Consider the following 19,423-nt stretch of genomic DNA (forward strand, 5'->3'; position numbering starts at 1 on the left):
CCAATCGACTAATCTGCAAAAATCAGAAAACAAATAGTGCAAAATAATTTATCCAGTGACCAGTTGCAAAGTCAGACAAAACAAATTGATAAAATTTGGCAACTTTTTTTTTTTTTAAAGGTTAACCATTTAAATAAAAAGAAAAATTATTTTTTCAAAAGTAAAAGTGACAAAAAAAAAAAAAAAAGTTCCAATATTCCTTGTTTATTTTTATTAAGATGGCAGGACATTACATGCTACACTGCAATAGTTTTTTTTTTTTAAACTTTGGTTTCCATGACAACAGTCTTGGATTTCAGCTGCTCAATAAGTTAAGAAATGATTGGGTAAGTTGGGAGGGGGGAAGGAATTGAAACAGAGTGGACAATTTCTCTATCATTCCGAGGAAGGAGGGAGTGGTTACGATATTGCAAAATAATACGAGCAAGGGGGAGGGGTGGAACAGCAAAAATGGTGGCTATTTGATTAATGAAGAAAAATTTTAAAAAGAGGAGGAAGTTCAAGGCTGAGTCTTCTCTCCCACCTTTTTTTATTAGCTGTTTTACCAATAAAAATTTTAAAATATTTGTATGAAGCCATGAAACATTTTTTTTTGTTTGTTTTATGTTATAATGGAGTGAAGAAAGAAAGAAAACGTTATAAAATGCAATAATAAATAGTTTTTATACACTCAGAAAAAAAAGAGAAATGTTGGCCACTTTCAATATTATTAAAATGAGGGGAGATAATTTACAATAATCATGCAGTATAATTAACAGTTGATAAATCATAAAAACAAAAAAATTACAACAAAAGTTTTGGCAAGTACATTAAAATTTTTATCAATCAGACTAAGTTTTTAATTTCAAATTAAAATTTTCTCAAAAGTTTTCTTCCAATGAGAATCAAAATAGCTGCTTGACCCTCTATTGTTGGTGATCGAACAATAAAAAATTAAATGCCCTACCACTAACTCAATTCCCAAACTTAGTGGTAAAGATAAGTCAGTTTTTATAGCTTATCTTTTAATCCTGAAATTAGTGGTGGGGGAAAAAGAAAGGAGAGGAAAAAGAAAGGAGAGAAAAAAAGAGAGAGAGGAACAAGAAAAAAGACAGAGAAAAAAGAGAAGAGAAAAGAGAAAAAAGAAAAGGAGAGAAAAAAGAAAAAAGGAGAGGAAAAAGAAAAAAGGAGAGGAAAAATAAAGAAAAGTAAAAAAAAAAAAAAAAGAAAGAAAAAGTCTGCTTTTCTTTGTGTTCCCATAATTCAAATTAACAATTGCTAAATTCAGAAATCTAACCAATTTCCACCAAAGTTATGCAAAATCAGAAAATTAAATTTACATGTGTTAGGTGAAAGGTATGTTTTTTTTTGTTTTTTTTCTCAACTGTTAACTATCCTGTAAGATTATCTGTTTTGGTAGTATTTTTATTTATGTAAATGTTTATGGTTTATTTGCGACACTAAAGTTCTGAAAGAAACCGCGAAAAAAATTAAAATAAAAACTTTTAAACTGTTTCTGGCCATAATCTCTGCAAAAAAATTTAATAAGATTCATATTTTCTTTTGCAGCCTCATTCTTATGTAGACAAGTATGATTCTAAGTTTTTGTAAAAACAAAATCATTAAAATCTTATTTATGAGTAGTCACATCAAAATGCCCACCCAAAGTTTAACCCTCCTTCACAGTTGTAGGAACGTAAGTTGAGCAGAAGTACAACTTCTTTTCAAAAACATGAGATTTTATAATCTTATATTTTTTTTCACCCACTTAAATTTGTAAAAAACATGTCGACACAATAACAAATCTGCATAAAATGTAAGAATTTATTTTTATTTTTTAAAATGGGAATTGTCATATCAAGAATAGCCAAAAATTGATATTAATCCTAACTGCTGGGAAATGACGACAAAAAAAAAAAAAAAAAAAAAAAAAAAAAAGGCATTGTTTGGTGAAAAGATCTTCAGGAAAAAAAAATAAATAAAAAAATGACAAAAAAAATTAAAAGATGATAGGAATGATGGAGCGACACAACCTCAGAGAATCCACTGTCACTCTTTGAACACGAGGCTCATCTAAGTGAGAATTGGATTTATAAGCCATCAGAAAATAATCATCCTATGTAGTGAAATAAAAAAAAAAGGACTGGAATTAATGGATTTCCACACTTCAAACTGCAATCCAAGGATTGTGTAAAATAAACAAAACAGAAAATCAAAATTGAAAGCCATATTGAAAAAACAAGCAAAAATCAGCCTATCACGGAGTTGAAATGAATCTTCTAGCGTCATGCAAATTGTTCCCCTTATATTGTATCGAACACTATCAAAACCAGGATATAAACCATAATATTGGTTGTAGTCATCCCAAAAAGCCCACATAGGAGAAAAAGAAAGTGCTCTAGCTTACGTTTTGCTGCTATTACGGCAGCAAGTTTTATGCAGTTTTTATTCAAGGAAGTGGAAAACCATGGGTGCTCTGTTTTTAAAAGGCTTAAGCTAATTGTGATAGGGAGCAGTGGAGAAATAAGAGCTAGGACGAATAGAGGGGAAAAGTCTGGAGAGTGTTAATGCCACAAATTAGAAGACAGCATTTTAAATTCCTATACAAGAAAAATGATTCAAGACAAGTATTAGACATTAAAAGAAGCAAAAAGAGGAGGGGGGGGGGGTATGTTTAAAGTGCCCCAGTCTGACAAGCAAGGGTTGATGGAGGTAGCCATAATCTGAAGCGGATGTTCTAACTGTTCAAATTAGAAGATTGAAAATTACAATTTTTGGAAAAGCTTTTTTTCTTTCTTTTTTTTTAAATTAACTGTAATTATTCCTGTTTCTCCAGTAAATGACTATTCAGATTTTTAATATTTAGTAAGATAAAAAAAAAAAATCGGGTGGGGAATGCCAGCAAAGAATCAACATGAAATCTCTTCAGTTGACAAACAAGGAACGAAGGGCGTAAACTCTTCATTCTTCTTTGCCTCCCCTCACAACAACACTTTACTTTTCTTTATTCACACAACCTTTAATTTCAAGAGATCACAACAATTTCAATGTAAGAGAAAATTAATGAGACATTCACTTTGTCGGCTAGTGTTACAAGAGAAGATAAATTCTCCTAATCTTGAGACTTGTGGAGAGAGAAATTATAACAAGTCTTATGTAATACAAAAGTAAAAGTTTAGATAGCTCAGAATAGAAATCAATTTCCAAAGGGTAGATGAAGCTCAATATTTCAAAATTTATTTCAATAGCTATTAATATATAAAGTATTAAATCAAAATTATATCTATGATTAAATGATGCATGAGTTCTTTATGATGACAGTGGAGTCAGTAATAACAGCCTGGACTGACTGCTGCAGACTTTTCCAGAAACGTGTAAAAGTTTTGTTCAGAAATTGTAATTATCTTAAAATTGGACGCTATCAAGATAATAAAAAGGTCAATATACTAAAGCAATTAAATACAAAAGATGATGAAAATAACATTGAATGATTTACATTTATTGATTCATCAAAAGTTTCTTATACATTTCTTTTATATTTTCGAATTCATGCTAACCAATAGTGCATTTGTATTTTTACTAATGATTATCCTTTGATAAAAATCCACAAATTAAGGATTTTTCATTATCATTCCTTGAACTTTAGATAGATCAAGAGATATTGTAATTTATTCAATTTTACTTTTTTTATCTACTTTTTTTTAGAGATGGAAAGGCTGACAAAAAAATGGTAGTGTTTATTCTTATCCCCAGACAAGATTTACTATCAACTTCCAAACTTATGGTCTCAGGTTGCTGATGGTTTTTTTTTTGTTGTTTCTTACCCAATAAATATAAAATAAGGAAGATTCAGAAGAAATTATATGAATTCCTTTCTTTTAAAAGATTAAATATTCTAAACCTTTACAGATTAATGCAAAAAAAACTTGTGAACAAAAATATGTATCCAAAACCCAACAAGTAATAAAAGGATTTTGTCCAAACCCAATACATGAGAACGAGGAGGGGACGGAAGGACACCAGCAATAAAAAGTGGGGGGAAAAAAAATCACTTAAATATATAGTTGGAAAGAAAAAGTTACTCGCTTGGCAATGACAACTGCTTATATGTATTTTTCAAAACTGAATCTGAAATCTTAAAATGTTCATACAAATTGCAATAAAGATTTTTTTTTTAAATTTATGAAAACAAGAAAAAAAAAGTCTAAACAAATGCTTAGATATTCTAAGATAGAGTTTCAACTATAATCGAAATGAATTTAGAATTTTTTTTCATTTATCATATCTATATTACACTAAAAAAAGGCTCAGTTATTGGAACCAATACTACATACTACTACTGCATTAGGAATTTTTCATGATATTTTTAGAAATACATTAAAAACATTTTATAATAATCTTCAATAATTGCGTGTGCGCACAATAGTTGTCAATATTAACAGTAAAGTGATTAAGAAAAAAGGATTAATTATCAAAACCTTTCTTAAATTATGTTCATTAATTTTCAAGGGAGGTAATAAACCTCAATATTCAAATCATTAGTTATTTCAAAAATTCTAATAGATTTGCTCTAAGTAAAGAAGTAAATTGTTCTAAAATTAACATTAAATAATAGTAAGATATAACTGATCTCTAATTTTATATGTATGTATATATCGTAAGTTATAAAAACATATGGCAATTAAGCTACACAATTTCCAGTTTCATCCTCGTAAGGACTTGTCAGGCTTATGAGGAATGTAACTTAATTGTCATATATCTTCATAACTTGCATACTGAGCCACTGTTGAAGTAAATACTGAAAACCAATACATAAAATATATCTTATAAAATTTTATGTGGATACATGAAATAATGCATATATGTCTGCTAATGATGAACAAAACCTTACCCATGCTAACATAGCTCATGAAACTATTGTTATTTGTCACAAGAGTAAAATGTGACACAAGATAGTTTTTTTTTTGTTTTTTTTAAATGGTGGGAGAAAAAAAAAAACCTAAAAGGGCACCCTAGAAGGAGGCAAAAATAAAAATTGCCTTAGCACAGAAAGGTTTTCCCGTCCATTGACTAAGGACAAATTAACTTAAGTGCAGCATGAGAACAGATACTACACTGTGATCTTTGCCTGAAGCTATTCTGGATGAAAATCTGTGATCATGTATACCACTATTTGGCAGCAGCTGCACCTAGTACCAATGGCTTACCTTACCATTAAGTCTGGTGATGGGAGTATTGCCACAAAGTTAGTGGTAAAGCAACTCCTTTTTTATTTTTTGCTATCATTTCCAGCATATACTCTGCCAACAATTAAGCAACAGTTTTTGTTATATTTTCATTTATCATAAAGACTGAATGAAATAAAATAAACGTAACAGTTTCAGCCTGTTATGAATATACAGATCAGTAGATAAAGGACTTGTACCAAAGTCAAATTAAGAATTTAATGATTGTATATGATTTTTGGAGTGTTAAATAACTTTTACTGTGCCTTATTTCAACACTGTACTGCAGTCTCATAGCTTATTGAATCTTCAAGTCTTAGTAAATTTGAATATAAATTTGTTTGAATTTGTATAAAAATCATTAAAACACTTCTGATCGGACGATCCACAAAAAATGCATAAGCAACATCATTATCATAATAAAAGATACACTTACAAGGATATAAACCAAAGTACTGTTTTTGTTTTTAGATATTTTAAAAAATAAGTGCATCTATAAATGTATTAACTTAAAAAAAATAAAAATCAAATAAAAAGATTACAGAAAGTTATGGTGGCTTATTTAAAAAAATGTTTTAAAAGGAAGGGGATGGAGTAGTGGCACAGAATGAATTTCTCGTTTTATAAACCCACAAAAAAAGCAAACATATTTGAAATATACCAGATATAGTGAGAAATAAGGAATAGTTTTCTGGTGAATAGGAAAAAGGTGGAGGAGGGAGAGAAAAACATATTTCGAATTAAATGAAAAATCAGCTAAATACAAGAAATGAGGGGGGGGAGGAATTGATGCATTTCAGCTTTGTGAAGCACTTCTACTTCTGGACTGTCTCGAGAACTTATCTCTGGACCTACTTCGTGAGCGAGTGGGAGATCGAGACCGACTCTGCTTCGCAACAACCTCATCCTGTTCGCCATTCGTCTTCACTTTTGACACACTGCGAGACCTGCTTCGAGACTGGCTGGGAGAGCGACTCCGTGAACGGCTGGCAGACTTTGACGGCGAATGGCTTTTGGACCTCGATGCACTTTTGTTGTCACGTTTATAATTCTCAGGACTGTGTTTGTCACGACCTCGACGTCTCTCACTGCTGCTAGGACTTCGGCGTCTGCGTTCCCTGCTGCTACTCCTCCTGTCACGGCTACGAGAGCGGGATCGTGTGCGCCGACGACGTCTGTCCCTAGAACGTGATCGAGAACTGGAAAAAATAAATAAAGAAAACTTTTTAAATCGAAAATTGGATTTTCAGCAATTAATATTTCGCAGGTTACAAAGCTGGGTAAAAAAAATCTTGGTAGTTGAATTGAGTTGTCTTTCTTGATTTCTAAAAAAAATTTAAATGGCAGATCAGTCTCACTTCCTCATAAAATTTGATTTTCATAAAAATCCTATTTGATCAATTTACATGATTTTTGGAATATGATATATTTGTTCTGTTATATTATGAAGATTTTTCAGTACTTTTTTAAATTAGGTTGAATTCTGGACAAGCATCAAAAATCTTTACTATCACTATATGGAAAAATACTGCTGACTTGACTTTTGGAACATGAGTAAATATAAAGCCCTCACCCCAACGATGTAAAATAATTTACTTACCGTCGTCGTCGCCTTGGAGAAGGTGATCTGTAATGGTTGCTGCGGCCGGGCCTTCTGTAACCGTAATAACGATCATCTGGACAATCTCTGGCCCAATGGCCGGGTCGATGACATCGGTAGCATTCATCGTAACCCTGAAATAATTTAGAAGCACATTGTAATAAAATTTTAATTCTTTTAGAAATATGGATTTCAGTTGAAATAGAAGCATGACAGATAAAATAAAATTAAAAATAGAATTCACTATGCAGAGTGACCAAACTCCAAATGACAAGATTGCGTGGCATCTTCATATTAGGGAGATAATCTATGACACATTCGTTTGACATGAGTATTGTCCAGAGTTTGTGGATCCCAAATAGTAAATTTTATCTAAAGAAAACTGGAATTTGCTTGCTTACTTGCTTCAATCTTATATCTGTGTATGCATGTGCGGACAGATGGGTATATAGATCTTAATTATAAAGCTGGACTGTCTGGGTGTCCGTACTTGTTTGAATCTTGAAATAAATAATTTTACGAAGAATTCTTCATAAGTTTTGGTTTGGATTCTAGCTGATGGAACAAGTCTTTTTTTTTTTTTAAACCACTATATATTGGGACAATATAATAATCAATAGAGAATTGACACTATAACAAGCTAAGCATGCGAGTCCCCCCTCCACGGGTGAAAAATTTACATTCACCATGAATAATGTTTGTGCAAAATTTTTCAAATCCAAGGTATTGTTATTTAAAAAAAGTACGAACAAATGAACGGATGAATGATTTGGGAGCAATTTTACCCTAGGGGAACAACCAGAGTTATCCCACAAAATCTGTTCTGGCAAAAATTTACTTTCACCATGACTAATGATGGCAAAATTTCCAAAAAATTCAAGGCGTGGTTATTGAGAAAAGTGTGAACAAACTAATGGAAGTGAATTACTAGGTTCAATCACTCCTTTGTCGGAGGACCAACAAAAAATATGAAATCTGCATAAATAAAAAATATATTCAAGCGTATTTTACGACTGGGCAAGGCCGGGTGCCTCTACTAGTTTTTTACGAAAATTTCTACTCTATAATTTTCCATAAATTTTGTTGTACAGTGATACCTCGGTTGTCAAATGTTTTGGTAATCGAACAATTCCGTGTTTGAACCAAAAGTTCAAGCTTTTCTTGCCTCTGTAGTTGAATGAAATTTCGGAGTTCGAACTGCCAACTCCGCTTCGAATATAAACAAGCAGTGGTGTTCCTAAATGGACGTTGTATTTCAGACTCATCGGGATACTTTTGAAATGTAGTGTGACGAACCAATCTCACTCTGACGACATTGCCATGTGAGTGAACTTTGTTAGAACAAAGTCATCGCAACCCTTTGACAGTCTAAACCAGGGGTTCTCACCCGGGGTCCACATGGACCCTAAGGGTCCACAGGCAAAACATAAAACTTATTATAGTTGTTGTAGAATACTTTATTTGCATTAAATTAGTTTTCATTTAAAAATAAAGCTTAATTATATAATATTTCTTTGATTATTAAAACCTCAAAATTTATGCGAGTGAAAAATAGATTTTCTTATGACCAATAGTTATGAATGAGTCCACCAAGATAAAAAGAAGGGAAAAGCGCCTGAGTAAAAAAAGGTTGAGAACCACTGGTCTAGACAGTGTCAGAGTTATTTGTAGCACATCAGCGTGGTACCAGAACGACACAATCTGATTTTGCATGAGACGACAAAGGACCTTGAGATATCCAAAATAAAAAAAATAAAAAGGTCAATAGACTTCAATATGATGAACAAAGTGAGTGTATCTCACGATGACAGTAATTAATTGCACAAAAAAAAAAAAAAAAAAAAACTTTGCTTCTGAAGTCTTATTTGAACAAAGAAGAAATGGGCACTCTTTTACCATTAAATGAAATGTATAAAATCCTCAAAGTTTGCAGATAAAAATGGACTTTTAAACTCTGGAACCAATTAATTCTATTTCAGTTAATTTAAAGGGGAAATACCGTTTTGGTTATCGAACATGGTGTTCAAACAAGCATCTGGAATGAATTATGGTAGAGTACTGAGGTACCACTGTATACTAACATTTTTCATTGATAAGTATATCCATAATTTTTCTTGTTAATTTACTTTGAACTGTCATATTTCAAATAAATAAGAAGCAAGAAACTATTTACAAATAAAAATGGAGGCTTATGAGCTTTAGAGATCAAACTGATGGCTTCAACATAAAAAAAAAACACTATCACTTTTATCCATTATGCCATGAGTTCATGTTGAAGGTTTCATCTACAGTACAGGCTAAATATTAAAAATACAATTAAGAATTACTCAAGACTTATCTGGTTACGGCTGACTGAACGAGAACAAGTTACCCCTGTGGATTTTGTTTGAAATTCCATGTAGATTTCCAACTCTCACAAGAAGCACCTAAATAAGGTCAGAGGTTACATCAGCTGAAGTGTCGTTAACATACAAGATGAGAATGATCAATCATCTTACTTTGAAATCTATAATTGGTCCCCCCGACAAAAGGAGGGTGGACCTGTAAATTTATCCTTATCCGTTCGTCTATCTGCACATAACTACGCCTTGTAATTTTTTGAAATTTTGCACAAACATTAAACATGATATGAGTAAAAAAAGTAACAGAACAGATTTTCCGGGAAAATTCCAGTTGTTTCCCTAGGGATGCTTTTCGGATTAAAATTGCTAAAATTGACACATTTGTGCTTATTAAAAAATTGATATCTCGGATTTTTATAAAACATTTTGGAAAGTTGTAACTAATTGATTTCTATATAATTTTGTTTGTCTATATTTCACGATAACTCTTGGGTGTGCCCCAGGGGCTCTTTTAGGGCTAATAAAAAAACTATTTTTGGGACTATTTTACCATATTTATCCCAAATTTTCTGTGTAGGTTTATTTAGCAGTTTTGCATGGTGCTGAACCCAAATTTAAATATGTTAAGGAATTGTGGACTTTTGAGGCTAAATTAGACTTATAGTCATTATTAGTCATTTTTTTTTTTTTTTTTTGCATGGTGCAGAATTCAAATTTACATATGTTAAGGCCTAAAACTGCACCGTTTGTTCATTTTCACCAAGAACAGACGTCCCCTGGGAACTTTGGGGGCTAAAGGGGGGAGGGGCAAATATGCCTTGTTCACTGTGCACCATGCATGCTTCACTTGTTGGCTTTGTAATGGAGTAGAGCAGAAATTTTGCTGAGATTTGAAAAGACAAAAACCAACTTTTTAAGTGGATCTAACTTTATTATTACTGATCATTACTAAATTTGGAAACGGTTATCTTTGGTTTAAATTTGAGAAAGAGAGAAACAAAAAGAAACTTACATTACTAACATTACTGACGAGAGGTCGTCTTGGATTTCCTTTAGCCCATTCCACTATAATACTTGAGTTACAGACTTCTCTGCCATTCTCATATTTTATAGCATCCTGAAACACAATGAAAACCACAGAAATAAATAAATGACAAAAAAAAGATCAAAAGAAAAGGAAAATCAAGTTGTAAATTGGAAAAGCTACGTTAATTTTTTTAAACTTAATTTAGGGGTGGGACTTTCTGACCAATGAGAAAATATTTACATTTAATTTTTAAAATCAAATTTTCTAATTTTCTTTAAAATATTTAAATAATGATAGGGAGGCTAGAGTTAAGAATACAAGAAAGTTAAGCAGCAGATTAAGACATGACAAACATCTCTCTCTATATATATATATAGATATATATATATAAATATATATAAAGTTGTGTAGGTTTACATATTTTTTGTATATTTCTATATATAAACTAATAAAATTAATAGAAATCCACTGCTTGTAAACACAGTGAAAATTAAATTGAAAACCTGACAATGAAAAGATCAAACTTGAGAAGTATTTTTATTTTTAAATATTTATTTAAAACTTCTAATTTTAAACTTCATCATCAGGATGCTTTAGACAATTTTTTCTTTCTTCCTGATGGTATTTTGGTGCAATCTAGTTCTCAAAGATAGAGGTTGTATCGTCCAGTTCAGTGTTTGCGTGCAACCTCTACCTTCAATACAACCTCTATGTTTGAGATTGCACCAAAACACTGTCATGACTAGTAAGAAAAAAAAGTACTGTCTAAACCATCCTGATATAGCCTTTTATATAAAGCGAAAATTAGAAATTTTAAATAAATGAATATTTAAAAATAAAAATACTGCACAAGTGATCTTTTAACCATCATGTTTCCAATTATATAAAGTTATGCATGCGTGTAGGTTTATATGTTTTTATATACAAAATTAAATCTTAAAATTAATTGCAGATCATTATGAATTTTGGAAAACAGCTGCTAAATGTAAAGGATCGTAATGTAGGTTATATTTAGTTTTAAACAAAGGGAGAAAAATTCAGATACTTCAGATTTTTTTTATGGAATTTAACAAGGAGTATCAGACATCAATCAATAAATATTTCCCAAATTTCAGTTTCTTTAGGAGGAATAATACGGACACAACCTCCTATTTGAAAGTTAAAATATATTGGATTTGCATTATATTGGACCCATAGTCATTCAGCATAAAATAAGTAAGATTCCCTTAATTCCAATTTCTTCTTGGTACTTCTTATGCCTTGAATTTTTTTTAATACATTTTCTAGCATCAAAATCATGTATTAGATTTTGATCAACACTGGATGTTTAACACAGTGTTTAATAGCATATCTTAAATTTAATTTTCTTAATGCAACATAAAAGTGGGAATTAATTTTATTCATCTTGGGTCGGGTACCTTTATAGTTGAATTAGATGTTTAACCTATTCAATGATGAATTAAAAAATGGAAATGCTTTTGTTAAAGTGAAAAACTTAGAGTGGGAAGTGGCAAAGAGGAAATAAAATTATGTTACTGTATAATAATACCAAATTCTCTAGTTTGTGTGTCTTGTGCTGGAATGTAGAAGCCAGTACAAGTATATAAAATAAGTATAATGTTTCTGTACCTATCTGGCATTGATTGGGAGTTCCTATTCACTTGGCTCCTGATGAGGGCGGTTAGACACATGGTCAGATTTTAATGTCTCCTCCAAAACGTGGGGGGAAAAAACTCCAAACTTTTTCACACAAAACAAGACATAAGGGGGCTACTATTTGAGATCATGATTAACCGGGATATGTGGGAAGTTGAGCAGCGAGATATATGCTCATATTATATTTAAACTTCTACATGTTAACACAGTCGGGGAAGCAGGAAACAGAGGAAATTCCAAAGTCTAACGGTCCGAGGGAAAAAACTATTAGAGTGAAGCAGTCGGAGTGAGATAAAAATTAAAATTACCTTTGTCTAGACCGTGGACAAAAAAGATCAAGTGTAGTATCAGAATAGATACGACATCTTATTCTTAGCCGTAAGGAATTGTTTGGGGGTCTTTTTCCTTTAGTTTTTCTTTTATCCCTGCATCTCCTTTTAAAAACGTAATTTTTTATTTTGTTTTAAATAGGAATTTAAAACTAATTTAGTGGTGATTGTATTGCTATATTAGTCATTAGATTATAAATCAAATTGTTATCAAACTATAAGAAATTTGATTAAGGTAATATTTTAACCAAAAATTAGTAAAAGAAAATAACTTCCAAAACTTTTCAATCATTTAATGCATGAGGATTTATTTGCTATATATTTTAATGCCAGTTTAAATGAGATTGAGAGGTTTAAATACTTTCGGATATGGAAGGATCATCATTTTTTTCAATTAACAGATTAAAATTCTTTTAAGAATCTAAAATGCATTTATGATGGATTTAATTTCATTATGTTTTTAAATAGCTATTTTTAACATTTTAAGCAATCACAAGTTATATTTCAACAAATAAATAGTAAATAATGTGCAAATCTGTATTTACTCCTTACGAGAGCAGAGTTAGATACAATGTCAGCTTTTAATATGGAGAAAATTCTGCCCCCCCCCAAGGACACCCTGAATAAAAATTGTTTCAATCTAGAATGATTTATCCTTCACTGAGTACAGAAATGATGAAATGTAGTATCAGAACAGATACTACACTTTGCTCTTAATCAAGGAGTCATGTAGAGGTGAAAAACACAGACTCATGAAGAATGGCCAAGTGATTTTATTAAAAAAAATTGGAATTTGGTACAAATGATTTACAAATAAATCATTTATGCCAATTTGTGCAACTCCAATTTATTACCATTAAAAATTTCAATATGATGACAGATTTCAAAACAAAACTTGCAAATACTAGTGAAACAAGTAAAGAAAAACAAATAATTGTTTTTTTTTTAGTAATTTTTTTGTTTGTTGTTTTTAAAGAGAATTTTTAAATTTTGTCAATTAACTTTTACAAACCAATTAAACTTAGAGATGGTTAAAATATTCAACAAGTCATGTCATATTCTGATATAATATATTAACCAAGAAAATTATTTTCGTATCAAATAAAAGACACCAGAATAAAAGGTTACAAAGATCTTTTTCGGTCTCGTTTTACAAATGGAATAATTTTAATTTAAGCCACCATGGTTCAAGGTTACATTAAAAGACATGGATGTGTGAGTGGAGATATATACTGCATGTGGGTGTAAAAAATTACAAAAATCTTAAATACAACATTAAGAGAGATATGAAAACTCAGTGCAAAAACATTACTTGGGTTTCCCTAATTACTTGTTTCTCCATGAGGGCAAAGTTAGATACAAAGTCAATTTTTTTTAGTAGTGGGGAAAATCTTACCTCCTATAAAAAAAAAGGGGGGGGGGGGCACTCTGGATGAGGACAAAAGTTAAATTATCCATCTTGAAGGATTTCTCCTTGAAGTAAAGACAACAAAGATGAAGTGTTGTATCAAAACAAAAATGTCACAAGTTTAAAGTCTCATACCAAGTTTCTGATTATTATTTATTTTTACTGTATGCAGTTTCTCATTTTATACAGTACTAGCAAGGAGACTCGACGTTGCCCGGGATTGATTGATGATCAATGAATGTTTCACACTTCCATATTTTGATTGTCATCAAAATCGGTGAAATCAAATTGATTATCTGCTCTAGTCGAGGACAGTGCACCAAAAGAAAGCTTCACATGCCTCTCTGCAGTAACTTAGTCCACAATACATTGTACTGTAAAGAACATGCTGTTGATGTTATAAAATTATTTTTAATATATAATGGCTTTGCTTAAAGTTTAAAATGAAAAAGTAAAGAATCATGGTTCAATTGTGCTCTAAACAGAAACATTAATTTTAAACATGCCCGTCATATCAAAGAACCTACTGGTGATTTTATATATTGGGTCTTTCGACTTGTGTGGTAATAAAAATTATGTGCACTTTATGATGTTAGGTTGTGTAAGGTTGTTAACTTTGGTCAAAATTGTCTGTTCCTTTTTTTTTCATCAGATTATTTCTATAATTGATATTTATCGAAAACATTCTGATGCAAAACCCAGCTAAGAATACTGCCAGGTAAATAAAGTACCTTTGTGTAAAATTTCATAAAAATTGGCCCAGCTGTTTTAGAGTCCATAAGGAACGAACTCACACAAAGTTCCTTTTATATGGTAGTAGAGATCAACCATTCTCACTTCTGTTTATGGACAGTCAAACTTAACAGTACTTAGCACTTTAGTTTTCTTTTTTTTTTGTGGTCCTGGGCAACACAAGGTAGTTCTGCTAGTACTATTATTAAACAGAAGATTGGAATAGTCTTTTACAAACAATAGAGAATATCACTATAAGTATTAATTTAACCTAGAGCTGGAGAGAAAAAGTTATAAGGAATAGAAGACTAAGTTTGATTTTTTTTTTTTTTTTTTTTAAATTTAACTGCTTTAGCAAATTCATTTTTTCACAATTCAAACTATCTGTACAAGTCACTTTTTTACATTTTAGTTTTTCTGGGAATGTAGCATCTTATTGAATGATAGACATTCACCTATTTTAGAGATTCCAACCAAGAGATCTTTTTAGGATTCTAATGATCCCTTTAAGTGCAATTTTTTGTATCTCTTGCACTTGGTTCATTGGGTATATTTCCCAGTTTCATAATTGTTTCAATTTATTTTCATGAGCCTGATTGTCTCTACAATTACTGGAATGATAGAAATCTTAAGATCCTATGTTTTTCATATCGTACATAATTAGGGTCACCGATTTGGAGTAGGGCTGCTACTTTCTTCCTTTTGTCCCATTAGCTCCTGAAAAGCATTGGTTAGCATATATACACGTATGTGTGTGTGTGTGTGTGTGTGTGTAGCCCCTGACAAGACGATTAACATTGTTGAAACAGATTAATCTGCATAGGTTTTTTTCTGATGTTTATATAATTTTATTCATAAATGCTCTACATATGTACTGAGCACTTTTGAAAGAAAAAAGTTTTTTTTTTTTTAATTCAATACATTTGAACTTGTGTGCATGTCTGCGGATAACACAATTTAAATTTGTTAATTTATCAAGTTAAAATCTTAACTTGTCAAACGCCCAAGTAATTACAACTACTCAAGCCATGAATGACATTTGTTAGAAATATGTTGCATATTGATAACATATGACACTTGAAAAGCTTTTTCAACATAATTATACAGAAGGATCATAGTAAGATGAGGGAATCTATAATTACGCTATAATTAGTGATCGTCAACCAAGACATTAATTGGTTTGTTTTTTTTGATACTGTAAAATTAAGTATATACACACACTTGTGTGTTGAGAAGGGGCGGGGCACCTCACAATTTAGATTTACTTTTATTCTGGGTGTCTATTATTTAGAACACAAAAATAAACAAATCCCTAAAACCCACAGAGTAAGAAAAAAAAAAAAAAAAAGATTTATTTTACAAAAGTAGAAGTGAAGCTGCTTAACTTTCTTTATATAATAAAAACCGAAGGAAAAATATATATAAATATATTCTTCCTTTATTTAGATATTTTTTTGTTTTGTTTTTCATTTTATTAATGCAAACCCACATATTAAATATGCTGGGCAAAAACCAAATTAGAGGCTGCCATGCGATATCTGACTGAAGATATAAAGATATACCCATCATACACAAAAAAAAAAGAAAAAAAAAAAAACCTAATATGGAGAGAAAAGAAAAAAAACTCAGGGTAGAAAAGTTTAAAAAATGTCTGGGTAGATTTCTGGAGAAAAAGAAAAGATTTTTAAAAAATACTAAATTTTTATAAAAAGAACGAAGTTTTATTTTGTAAATTCAATTTCTCTTCCAACCGAACACAAACTCCGTCAACTTAAAGGCTCATCCATCTCTGACCTACAAACCTCCATTTGCCTGCTCTGCTGAAAGATACATGGATATTCTGTTATCCTGGGTGAGTTACACAGCAAACTCACTTGAAAATGATGAACTGTTTAATCAATGAGCATAACATCTAACTAACAAGGATGTCAGTTATCGGGAATGGTCATGATTTTTGTTAAAACTCAAGTGACTAACAATCTCAGCATAGAACCTTATCTTAAAGAGGCAGTTACTTTTTCCAGATACAGAGACCAAATTCTTAGTGCTCATAAATCAAGTAAAATATTTTTCCCATCACAGACCTGGTGTTTATAACATGCATTGCAACCCCAATAAACGTGCATTATTATTAGGGCTGTGACAACAGCATATTCTTTTCATTGTTTTGACTCTTGAGTATATATCCGACAGTTAAGACAGTTAATCAACCGAGAACCACATCACGTTATATAAAAGCATATAAGATATCAATCGAGAGTCAAACAATGAAAAGAATATGCTGTCATTATGCATGTTTATAATTTAAAGATAAAAAAAAAAGAAAAGAAAAATCCCATCAAAAATATTAAATTATTTTAAGGATTTGCGTATAAATTTTATTTTGTAACATGTGATACCATGTACAGTAGCTTGTCCTCATTAACTATCTAGTAGAATTGGTAATAGTTTCAGTGCAAATTCATAAAATCTCATTGACACACGTCATCAACACTTGCTGTTTGATGTCGTATAAACATGTCGAATAGAAGTTTGCTACGCAGGTTTTATCTTTGTTTATGGTGTGACCAAATTTAGTTTGATATCTGTTAAGTTCTTTGAACATAACGTGAATCCAATTTGTGGCCAGTGCTGCTTATTTTTTAAGAGGAAATAAATTATCGAGTGTCGAATGACATTAGACCTAAATGGATATCACATTCCCTTTTTGCACAGTCCGCACACAATGATGCATATCATTCTTTCACACATGAATCTCTTCCCAAGCTACAGTTAACTGTGCTCCAGACACTATTAGATGAGAGTTGAATTTTTCACGTTCTTAATTTGAATTAATGGTGATTTATTTTGTTATATATTGGAACTGTACACCAGTAAGTAGCGATTAAGTTAACCAGTATAAATTTTGACAAGTGTCACAATAGTATATGTCAGGATAACCTGACAGCAAATGGAAATATATCCAGTTGTACGTGGCATGATTGAAGAGAGTCAAAAGTTATATCCTTAGACAAAACACGCTAGAAATGTAGCATCGAATGATATGACGATAGAGATGTTATGTATTCAGGTGAATACACAATGTTTGGAGACGCAGTTGCGGTATAAATGCATCTGACAATGTAGAAATAGTCTAAGTGAATGCTTCCTCAAGATTTTTCCCATCTGCATCTCTCAGTTCCCAGCCTTAAGATTAAGAAAATTAAGTTAATAGTTATGTGGTCTCTCCCACCTAAGTAAACTCTCTAAATAAAACCTTGAAAACTCAGCTAATCTTTATGTATTCTCATGCACTAGTATTTATCTTAAGTTTAACAGAAGATCAACAACTACAAGAAGATAATGGCCAGTCGTGAATGACAACAAGCATGTATGAATAATCCCACACAACGTATGCATAAAAAGACCGTTATTATTGATTTAGGTCTTGATCGCTCATGACCGAAAACGGACGTGTAATTTTATCGCTCACTGGTGGGAGCTAAGATGTGCAAGTATGCATTGACGAAAATGACCATGAGCAAATTTTTGTGTAACATAAAATGTTACAATCTGAGGCTTAATAAAACTTGATGATTAAGCAGGAAGACAGATTATTTGGTAAATTGCAAAAAACGTGCAAAATCAGATTGGAATAATGTTTGGTGTGCAATCCTAAACATTGCCATTTTTTAATGTAACTCTTGGAAAACAATGCAATCACAGAGATGGATGCATGCTACACAATTTAAATTAAATACCAAAATGGTCAATGAAACAAAATACATATTTAAACATTTTAAAACTTATAAAAATCAATCAACATAGTTATTTCTTTATCCGCCATTCAATGCATGTTTTATTTGAGATTTTCTTTTACAATTTTCCAAATTAATATTTTGGTCAAATTGGTGTAAATATCAGGTGTTTGTTTTTCCATTTTTTGTCATGAGTACTTCGAATTCGTCAGTCATCCATCAACAGTAAAAAAAATTCAAGAAATGGTTGTAAACACACAAAGACTAACTTTGCTTTTAAGAAATTGACTTCCAAACTAACCTATCACTGGGCAGATCTATCACAAATCCATCTTTATTTTGTTCCATGTTTTCCTTCTCTTCTACATCAGTGTCATCGAAGAGAGTAGTCGAACCAGTGAAGGTGTCGGGTAAGGAAAGATTTTTGAAATGTCATGGGGATATTAAATTCACAAGCAGTTTCCAGTCACATGTATATCTGACCTTAGAGTTTTGCAGTTCTTACAAGGAGATGTTGAGGTTGTTCTACATACAGCTCCTGGTATTCCCAAATGGTCACCTATCTGGTACTGACCAGGCTAAACCTTGCTTAATGGTTATTTAACAACCATCTATGTTAACGTGATTACGATTATAGCTTAATTTGACCGTCTTTTCACGCTGAAAGAATTCTGCCATTTTTTATTAGTTTGTTCACAAGATCAACCACTAAAGTAGCACTAGCCATTCCAGGCTTTTTCGACACCTACGGCAATACAGGAAGACCCAGCTGTCTTGCCATTCTCCATTTTAGCAATGGACCCCACTACCATCCATTATCACATTCGTTTTAATGCCCAGTTTTACACATTGATAGGTGTTTAACAGCATTTAGAACCTAACTTATTTCTGTCCAGATCTTTATCCCTCTTTCTTTCAAATCCATCCTTATTTTCTTTCATCTTTTCCTTGGCTTTCCTTTATGAACTGAACTTGCTACCTCAACTGTTCTACATCTACCAATCCAAGAACTCTCATCGATTCATTCACCATGGCCGTAACTTCAAAGTTGTTTTGCATACATCTCTCTATACTGTCCAGATTTAATCTCCATCAGGTCTAATCAGGTCTTTAAGACTCGCATTACACATTCATCACATATCGTTATTAATTCTAATTTATTAAAATTATTTTACATAAAAGATAGCAAAGAAGTTTCCAGAATTAGAATCAAAAGTTTTTTTTAATTTCAAGTTTATTAACCCATTAGCGCCCATGGTCCTTTTTTAAGACAAGAAGGTTAATATTTCAGTAACATTTGTATTTTTTCAGAGATATCTATAGATAGTCATAAAAATCGTAGAGTCTTTCAAATAATTAGATTTACTGTCAGACATGTTGTCAATACT

The 19,423-nt window shown here is 31.4% G+C and overlaps 1 protein-coding gene across 2 annotated transcripts in view; it reads right to left on the reverse strand.

Moving 5' to 3' along the window:
• Positions 1-196: 196 nt before the first annotated feature.
• LOC145265463 (uncharacterized) overlaps positions 197-19,423 on the reverse strand; it is a 69,444-nt gene continuing 50,217 nt past the window's right edge. For both annotated transcript variants that reach the window (XM_080121326.1, XM_080121327.1), the window contains 3 exons: positions 10,159-10,263; positions 6,805-6,938; positions 197-6,403 (listed from right to left, as the gene is read on the reverse strand). In XM_080121326.1, the coding sequence (XP_079977452.1) occupies positions 6,001-6,403; positions 6,805-6,938; positions 10,159-10,263 (642 nt within the window). In that variant the 3' untranslated portion in view covers positions 197-6,000. The remainder of the gene's footprint in view (positions 6,404-6,804; positions 6,939-10,158; positions 10,264-19,423) is intronic.

This window comes from Euprymna scolopes, chromosome 40, assembly GCF_053919585.1.
Source record: "Euprymna scolopes isolate OS-2025 chromosome 40, ASM5391958v1, whole genome shotgun sequence".
NCBI lineage: Eukaryota > Metazoa > Mollusca > Cephalopoda > Sepiida > Sepiolidae > Euprymna > Euprymna scolopes.